Here is a 10179-nt window from a genome sequence, read left to right as displayed (position 1 = left end):
AAGCAATAACAGACTAATTCCAAAATTTCCTTACATCTGCTACACAGACAATTCTATTAACACCATCACAAAGGAATATATAGACATACATGCCTGCACAAGTACACAGAAGTCAACCCCTACTGCCACCCTCCCTAGCAGCACACATAGATACTGCGTTAATATAAAATACCAAAATGACACGGCCCTCAACAGTAGACAAACTAATTGTTAGAGTTGCTCATATGCAAACTCATTGGAACATGAAGCATGTTCAAACCAAGTGAGAAAAACTGGGTTTAGCGCAAAACAACATTGCACAAAAAAGCAATGCTCTAACAGCACAAAACTCGAGTTAGCTCAACTCATTTGCAATAAAGGACATAAATTTGTTGTCATGTACTCTAATTGTATATCTTCTTAAAACAAGATTCATTAGCTTTTACTTGCACACTTTTGAAGTGTTATTACTCTTATTAGGAAATGGTGCTCTTGCATTTAGAATACCCTTTCTATTAAAAAATAAGAACGACATGCAACAATAGATTGTTCTAAAAGACTACAACTTGGCATAATTTCAGCACATGACGCAGTAAACAAAAACTAACTGCAAGGTTTGAATTGTAGGTTATAGATTTACAAAAATTATGATAGAAAATCAAACACAATAACTGTCAAAGCAATTATAGTTGCTAATCTTGTTGAGGCATAATACCAGTTGAAGAAACTATCTATAACCCTTTTATTGTTGGGATTCTCTTTATCGAGATTAGGCAAAAAGAACAAAACAGAAATAATACTGAATTGGAGTAGCTGAGGCACAACTCTCACCACTAGACTAAGCACAAGGTGATGGTTTCAGTGAAGGGATCATGGATGTCAACCAAAGCAAAGTTGTTCCCTGTTGAAAACAATCATCGTCAATTAATTAACTCTTAGTTTACTGACAAGAACAGCAAAATTAGTCTTGAATTAATCTAAAAACTAACTTACTAGATGACTGCAAAGAGTCCCAAAAGCAATAACACTGAAATGGAACATATATTATAATATAAATTGGCATTTCCCTCAAACATACTTATAGCTCATAACAACATTTTAGTTCCTAAAAATAACATAAGTTCAGCAACAGCATTTTACGTTCTGTAAATATCAAGCGAAGATAACTGAAAGAAAATTTCAGGTTCCATTCTTCTTCATCTGCAACACAATCCAATCTGAAGTTTAAGCTCGGTTGAACAATTGATGGTTGGCAAAATATATTGAATCTCCTAGGAGTCCAGAACATATTGAATCCCTTTCTACCAATGTTCGACACCATTTTCATGTGACCCGCTCCTAACCGATTTTTAGTTCATATACATATCAATGAAAGGATAACTACTAGAAATACACACACTTTAGAGGCAATAATTCTCAAGTTAGAAATCAACTTCATAAGACACATGGAATGATGAAATCTACTACACAGTTCTTAAGGGAGTTACCAATACACAGGGAATCTTACAAGGCAATGTTACCACCACCATCACCAAGCAGGCAACTACAACCTTGTGCAACATGACGGGTATGAATGTCCTGGCAGCTATGATCCTTCAGCAGAATCAATCTTGCTCTGGAACCTGACAAGTAATGAAGAGAAAATCAATCAGCATCTTGCATACAGAAGTTTGAATATTAATACAGAAGATTAAGAACAAGAACAAGCACCACTGGAGATCTGTAGCAGAAATTACAAGCTAAAAAGAGGCAAGATGTACTCAACTTAAGACAGCATAAATACAATAAAAGAAATATAGAATTATGGAGTTTGGTGGGTTTTGTCAGAGATTTCGGGTACACTTTCATACATAATTCAAGTGCGTAGTGAAAATACAACCGTCAACTCCACCTCCCTTGCTCCACCCCACCACCACCACCCCACCACCATTCTCTAATTCCAACACCACCACATCTTTATCTATGACCAAACCCTAAAAACGAATTGAACTCTAAAAACAAATTGAACAAACTCACACAACCCTAAAAATGAAATGAACAAACCCTAATTCTTAAAACGAAAATCAGATAAGCGACTTGAACAAACCTAAAAGAAGGGACATGGAAGAGGTTGACGGAAAGCAGGACGCGAGCAACTTTCTTTCTTGGAACCACCGGCGCGAGCCAGCTAAGTTTTTCCTTGAAACCACCGGCCGAGCAAGCTAACAGGTTGCGGCTGGAGAGGAGGCGAAAAAGAGACCCACCAGCGACTGGCAAGGAGGCCAGTACGATCGACGAGGAAGCTTTTTGGGCGATGCAGGGAATGGTATTTTTTTGAGGGGACGACGCAGGGAATCTAAGGGAAGAAGAAGAGAGTTAAGTGCGAGAACCCAAATTTTGAGATGCTTTGATTTGTTTTGAATTATTCAACTAATACTGCAGCGAATTTTTTTTTACCCGGGCTAATGCAGGGGGCTTTTAAATTGTACGCTGCAATAAGAACAGGCTATTGCAGGGGGCTTTTAAAATGTACGCTGCAACAAACTTTTTTGCAGGGAACAATTAAATTGTACGCTGCAATAACCCTTTAAAGGGTTTGACCCGCGTTGACCGACTGGTTGTTGAAGCGTATTAATACCTGTACGCTGCAACAAGGGGGCTGCAACAGGGGTTTTTTCTACTAGTGACTGGAAGAACCAACGACGAACTTACTCTTGCCTTTGTTCTTCACCATGGTTGCAAATTCTCGGTCCAGGGTTTAGATTGAGGAGTAGAAGAAAGAGCGAAAAAATAAGGGAAATTCACAAACAAGTTACCTTTTTCCGAAGCGGAATTCGTCGACAAAGTGAATGAGACAAGTTCCCGAAGACAAAAGGTAACTGAAATCCGTAGATCTGAAGAAACTCGAAAGTTGCGATCGCCGAAAAAAGAAAGGAATTTTGTACGAAAGAGAGAGAAAGTAAAGGTTTGAAGGAAATCTTGGGCCCAGTATTTATAGAGAAAAAAAGGCGCACTAACTTCTTTCAAACCCACGATCTCCACAACTCAAAACAAGTCCCAACACTTGTCATCAATGCAAGTCGCCTCTTTTCAAAAAAGAGAGGGAACTTTTGGACTTTTGACATCCGGAAACCCACCCATTTAACTCTAAATGGACCGGGTCTGGGGGGCATGTTGTTTGGGCTCCCAATTGATATTCAATTGGGCCACTAAGTCCAAAGCCCAATGGCTCAAAACAGCAACATCAAACCTGCCACAAACCAACATGGCTATTCAGCCATCCACTAAGGCCCAAGGCCCAATAACAATAAATGACCTATGGGCATTTATTATGCAAATACTATAAATAGGCCGCCAAGGCTCACACCTCAAGGTACGTTCAATTTATCGCCTTAAGACTACTCTTCTAGAGAACTTCTCTCTAGAATCCGAGCATCGTTCTTACTTAGGCATCGGAGGGGCTTTCCTCGGAAACACCCCCGAGGCTAGTGATTTTACTCTTGTGCAGGTGAATTCGGACTCGACTCATTCAAGCAAGCAAGATCTTCGACACACACGAAAGGGCCTTCATTCGAAGCCCATTGTTTCCACCTTTACAACACCGGAACAGTACATATTTAAATCGTGGCACTAAACTTTTCACAAATTTTATACGATAAATAATTGCTTTGAAATCTAATGTTATTTCATGTTAGTTGTTGTTTTTCATTGGAGAAAGATAAAAGAAAATACTAATTTATAAGTTTGGGACATTACTTTTGCTATTGCTAATTGGTTTTACACCATAGGGACTAGTGTGGAACTTTCTTTGGCCATTTCTCCTCCCCCATATTAGGTTGTTCATGCTCATTTCTCTATTCTAAACTTTTACAAGCTATCATTGATTTATCACCAAATATAACTTTTGATATGGAAAACAAGGTAAGAAATATTAGTGAATTCACGTCATAAAACGAAATATGACAATTAAACGTAAAAGTAAAGTGCAACGATTAAATTTTGAATTCCATTATTATTTATTATTTATTATTAACTTTTAATAAAACCAACCCTTGAGCCATTTTCCGTTAATAATATAACCTTTAGATTATATCTAATAATCCAACCTTTGCACCCCATTAACCTTTGTTGGACCTAAATGACTGGAAACCGGTTAAAAAGGTTTACTTTTTATATTTTATTAATTTTCTTATTCCTCTTCCCTCGTTCTTCCTCGTTGGGGCGGACCTATATAGGCCCGGAGGGGTCCAAAGGGACCCGCATTATTTTTGAAAAAAAAAACGTAAAATTGATGTTGGGGTAATTAATTTCACTTGAAATAGTTAATTTATTTGTAATTATCTTACATTAATGATAATGAAATATACTTATAGCATAATGGTTGCTTGAATATTATGCTACCCAAGTTTTCTGGGTTCAAATCCTCTTTAAGGGAGATTTAATATGAGTTTTTATTCCTTTTTTTGTCTTTTACTTGTCTTCATTTTTTTCTTTACAAGTCGTTTTTCCTTCATCGATTTTTTATTTTTCTATATGGTTCATGATTTTGCTTTTACCGAAATACAAAAAAATAAAAATAATTATAGTAATGATATTTTTCTTCAAAAAGATGTTGTAATTTTTATAAGATATACTTCTAGTAATGTATTTTATACTCCACTTTTATAGACTTATAGTTGCATATTTCTTAGACTTAGATGCTTAATAATTATTTCGTATATAATAGCATAATGCCCCATAAGCGTTAAGAATGATGTTCTTTTTTTTTTATTAGTGTCTTTGTGTGCTATTTGTTTAGTGGCAATTATTATAATAAAGTAAATTTCCTTCAAAGTATGATAAACTCATTTTTTCCATTTAAAATTGAAATTGCACCAAGTTATTGTTGCAATTTAGACTAGGTGTTTAGTTATTATTATGAAAATCCAAAATTAAAGTTCATAAATCTTCCACATATTTTATTATTTCGTTTTTAATATTTCGCCTACTTACCACTCAACTTTAACCCCCTAAAAAGAGAAAATATGAGAAATTAGAAAGGAAATCATAATTTTTTTTGGACCCCCATTTGTAAATTCCTGGACCCACCCCTGCTTCCTCGTCCTTCTTCCTCCACTCCTAGAAAACCACCTCTACCTTTAACTCCGCCTCCCAGAAACATGAACCCTCCCACCAAACCATCTTTCCCCCCCATCTTCATCTCTAACCACCATCAACACCCTAACCCAATTCACACGATCACGCCTTAACCCTAACTCCAACCAATCTCCATTGAAATCGACGAAGAACCTTGTCTTTGCCGCAACAATAATCAGGAGAAGGCCAAGAGAGAAAACACAACTCCTCCCACTCGAACTATATAGGAACTAGTGGTTACTTTTATTTATTTATTTCTTTATATTATGAGTTAGTTACAAATTCTGTTAGGATGATAGCTGAGGTGGCAACACACTTTGTATATAAACAAGTTTGCTGGCTTGTTTTAGCTTTTGTGAGATTATAACTCAATTACTGCAATCAGTTGTTTCCTCAAATTCTCCCCAAATTGGTTTGAGTTTCTTCATGGTATCAGAGCAAGAATCTCTGATTTTAGATTGAGGTTTGCTCATTTTGAAATAAAATTCGATCTGTTTTTGAATCAAAGCTGGGAGTATCTGATTGCAGGAATTTTATTACGAAATTTTCTTGCAATTCACGAGTGTTATTGCGAAATTTCTTGCGATAGTTAAAATCTTCTTCGACAATTGTTCGAGTGATTTGATCACCAGAAATGGCAATTCAAGATTCTGAAAGTGATAATTCACACAACAACAACAACAATGGAGGTAATGTTGATAACTGTGATCCGTTTTTCATTGCTAATTCAGATAATCCTACCTCTTCATTAGTTGCTGCTGTATTTACTGGTGTGAATTTTATGAGATGGAGTAGAAATGTTAAATGTGCTTTAGTAGATAAGAACAAAGAAAGATTTATCAATGGTGAGATAACAAAACCTGCTGTAAATCACAAAGATTACATGAAATGGAAACGTGCTGATTTCATGGTGGTTAGCAGGATATTGAGTTCCATGAATCATGAATTAGCAGATGATTTTGGTTATATTGATACTGCTGCTGATTTGTGGCGTGAACTGAATGAGAGGTTTGGTCAATCTAATGGTCCACTGATTTACCAATTGAAGAAAGAAATTGAAAATTTAACTCAGCAAAACATGACTATTGTTACTTACTATGGGAAATTGAAGAAATTATGGGATGAAATGAAAAATTTAAGAGCATTTTCTAGTTGCACATGTGGTGCTATGATGCAGTGTAGCTGTCAGTTTCTGAAGAAGATTGCTGAGTTTGAAGAAGAAGATAAAATGATGCAGTTTCTACTTGGACTGAATGGTGGATTTGACAGTACTATGACTAATGTTCTTTCCATGGATCCCTTACCTAGCATCAACAGAGTATTCTCAATTACTCAACAAATTGAGAAACAAAAAGAATTGAGTGGTGGTAATGCTGAGTCCAATGCTATGACTAGCAGTGCTATGGCTGCTCAAGCTCACAGAGGGATACAATCACAATTTCAGAAGTATAATGCTGGTTCAGGAAAGAAAGACTGGAAAGAAATAAAAAAGGAGAAGATGAATCGAAGCTGCACTCATTGCAAAGGGAAGGGACATACTGCTGATCAGTGCTTCAAGCTCATTGGCTACCCTGAGTGGTACAACTCTATCAAAGCTTATAAGAGTAATGGCACTACTGGAAACAGACTTGCAGCACATGTTAATTACACTGCTGACATTGGTGATGAACCCTTGGGCAACACAGACAATGAAAATGGGATGGTGGACAATGAAATGCTGAATGCTATTTGCCAAGAAGTTATGAAAGTGATGAAGGGCAAACAAGCACAGGGCACTGAGGCAAGTGGAGCTCATTGTTCTTATGTCAATTATGCAGGTATAATTTCCCACTCTTTTAACTGTGCTGTGACTAAGCTGCATGATGAATGTTTATGGATAGTTGACTCTGGTGCATGTGATCATATGACATATGATGACACTATCTTAACCAACATCAGAACTCTAACTAATCCTATCAAAGTTGGTCTTCCTGATGGTTCTCAACTAACTGTAGACACCATAGGAGACACTGCCTTAAGCAATCAATTGGTTTTGCATAATGTGTTGCTGGTTAAGGATTTCAAACATAACCTTTTGTCTGTTGGTAGATTGATAGAACATTCTGGTGTTCAAGTTTTATTTACTGGAACTAGATACACTTTCCAGGACCCTGCTAGCCATGAGTTGCTTGGTGCTGGAAAAAGAACAAATGGTTTGTACTATTTTGTTCTGCCCTCTCATGCTGGTTCTTCCAAAGGTATTGCCCTCCAACAACAAAGCTGTAATACAGTAGAACATGTCCATGATACCAATGTTGTTATGCTACCACATAAGACAGCTACTAGTAATGCTCCTCTTCCTCTCTTGCTTTGTGCTTCTTGCTTCTCCTTCGTGTTTCTTGCCTTCTCCTCACTCGGTTGTTTCAATTTTCATACAGCACCACCACCACGCTGCCACCAGCGTCCGCGGCCTTGCCGTCCACCGTTGCACGGTAGCTTCCCCTCCCCTTTCCTTCTCCTTCGTTATTTCTCTTTATTTTTCGTTCTTTTCTTTTTTTCTCACTCGTTGCTCTGTGTTGTTCGAACCAGAACCGACATCCACCGTGTGCGACCCAGCCGCGCCTCCAGCCGCACCTCCTTGTTGCCGTCGTCTTTGACCGCCGGCCTACCTCTCTTCTCTCCCTCCTTATTTGGTTAATTCCTTTAAAACCCTAAGCTAATTTAATGGTTTAGTTATATTTTATTTATTCAATTTATGTTTTTCTTGAGTAAAGTTTATGATTTTATAATTTATTTACGAATTTCAAATTTACATGTTTGCATAATTAAATTATTAAATTATTAAATTTCAAATTACATAATTCGATTGAAACAGGGATTTGAATTATTTAAAGCATGAATTTTAATGCTTTAATAGTTAGAAAATCATAGTATGATGTTTATGAATTATTAATGTTATTGTTTTTATGATTTTAAGCATATTAATTATGGTTTGGTGAAGTTTTAAACTATTTTATATTGCTGGAATTTTAAAAAGGGATGCTTTATTGAAGTTTATGATAATTGGTGATCATTAGTGTTGTAATCACTATGCTAGGAGGTTTAGTAGCTAAGTGTTGTCATTGGGGAATGTTCTAATCATGTTTAGGAAGGGCTTGAAGCACCCTAATGTTGCTGAAAATTCAGTGTGAGTTGATATGAATCTATATTGGTTGTGTTTAGGTGGATAATTCTTTGTAGGCGACCCTTGAGATTGTTATAGTAGCCTATCAATTTGTTTACACAAGGTACGTACATACCTGTGTGCTTGGTGATGTGTGTTATTATTGAAACCATGTTGAATTTGTCGATGAACTTGGTTATGTTGAAATTTACATGTTTAATATTGTTGGATGAACATGTTGAATATATATTTCGTTATGAGAATTATAACATGTTAGTATGGATGATTGATGCAAACATGTTGGTAGGGAACACTAGATTATTTTAAATATATATTGATTTAGATCGATTGATCGTTGTCCCCTTTTAGCTTTTCACTACTTTATGAGGGCCGAGGACCTTGTTTAGTAAGTTGAAACCTTATACCCATATAGAGGGGTGAAGGAAATAATGCCCTTGGTCCAAGTATGCATTCAATGTTAAGTCTAATAAATGCGGTTCAGTATTAATTAACAAGTTAATAATTCAGTGAGATCAAGTGAGCTGAATGCCTAGCTAGAGGCCGCTTCAGTTCAAGTGGAATTAATGATATTAATCCACAGCTTACTCTTGACTGAACCCGTAGGGTCACACAAATAGTACGTAGACGGATCAAGTATTTAATGGCATTAAATACTCTATTTATGGATATTCGGAATCGACGGATCTTGGTTTCAGTGGGAGCTGAGATCGTCACAAGCAAGAAATGAATACTCCGGAAACGATGATATTGCCGGAAACGGAAATATGGATCGTATCGGAAATATAAATATTATCCAAGTCGTAGATGTTGCCGGAAACGGAAACATGGTACGTATCGGAAAATATTATCGGAAATGGAAATATTGCCGGAATCGGAAATATTGCCGGAAACGGAAATATTGTCAGAATCGGAAATATTATCGGAATCGGAAAATAATTCCGGAAACGGAAATATTAAATATTTGTTCGAAACGGAAATTAATTCCGGAATCGGAAATATTAAATATTGTTCGTATCGGAAATGAATTCCGGAACCGGGAATTTAATCGGAAGCGTATCGTACGAATAAGCATCGGACGAGGCCAGCCGGACGAAGGCCCAGCACGAAGCCAGGCCATCGCCCAGCAAGCAAGGACGCGCGCACGCCTAGCCAAAGGCAGCGCCAGGCCCACCGCAAGGCAGGCCCAGCGCGCCAAGGCAAGGCTGCCCAGCGTGGGCTGCGTGGCTAGTTGGTCAATCTTGAGGCGGATCCGGACGTACTGTGGACTATCTACGGAGGGACGACACTTGGAGTCCTAAAGACTTGTTCTTGTTCGGTTCGGGCGCAGCTAGGGAAGGCACGCTACAAAGTGTATGCATCTATACTATGCTAAATGAGTATGTGTAAATAATATGCTTTCCTGGCTTTATGGTTTTTCCGCATGATTTATGTATTGTCATATGTATCATAACCTAACAAGGGGTTGATCATTGTTAAATGAAAGGTTCAATTAATTGGAATGAGTTCTTGATTTATACCTTTGTGATCACTTACTTAATTCCAAGATAAAAACAGTTGTGATTAATTGTTGATTGTATGACTTATGTGATTGTTGAGTCATAACAAAGTATTAATCTGTAAATCATGTAAAGTTAAACTGAGTAGCAATAGCTTTAGACTGTGCACGTCTGAAGTGACGGACAATCAGGAGTTGGGGTCATAGGTCGCCTATGTCTTTTTCTGGGGCCGGATTGATCACCGGTTCTATTTCAGTCAAAAGTTCCTCGATATCGCAGGTCATTGGGGTTACGGAGTCGAGCCCGTACCTCGTCTTCCTTAGTGAAAGCTTCTAGTAGCAACTCGGTCCTTTGACTATTTCAATTAAAATAATGTTAATGATACAAAGGTTTAGTTCAGTCAAATATAGTCTTCAAGTTAATATG

At 37.3% G+C, this 10179-nt stretch overlaps 1 protein-coding gene across 1 annotated transcript; it reads left to right on the top strand.

The window, feature by feature from the left end:
• The first annotated feature begins 5728 nt into the window (after window positions 1-5728).
• On the top strand, window positions 5729-8303 carry LOC110792848 (uncharacterized). The gene is made up of 2 exons (XM_021997669.2): window positions 5729-7565; window positions 8296-8303. Exons 1-2 carry the CDS (start codon window positions 5729-5731, stop codon window positions 8301-8303), a joined length of 1845 nt encoding a protein of 614 aa, XP_021853361.2.
• The last annotated feature ends 1876 nt before the right edge of the window (window positions 8304-10179 follow it).

This window comes from Spinacia oleracea, chromosome 4 (genome assembly GCF_020520425.1).
Source record: "Spinacia oleracea cultivar Varoflay chromosome 4, BTI_SOV_V1, whole genome shotgun sequence".
In the NCBI taxonomy this organism is placed as follows: Eukaryota; Viridiplantae; Streptophyta; class Magnoliopsida; order Caryophyllales; family Amaranthaceae; genus Spinacia; species Spinacia oleracea.
Note: the sequence above shows the minus strand (reverse complement) of the source record. Positions and strands in the feature narration are given on the sequence as shown.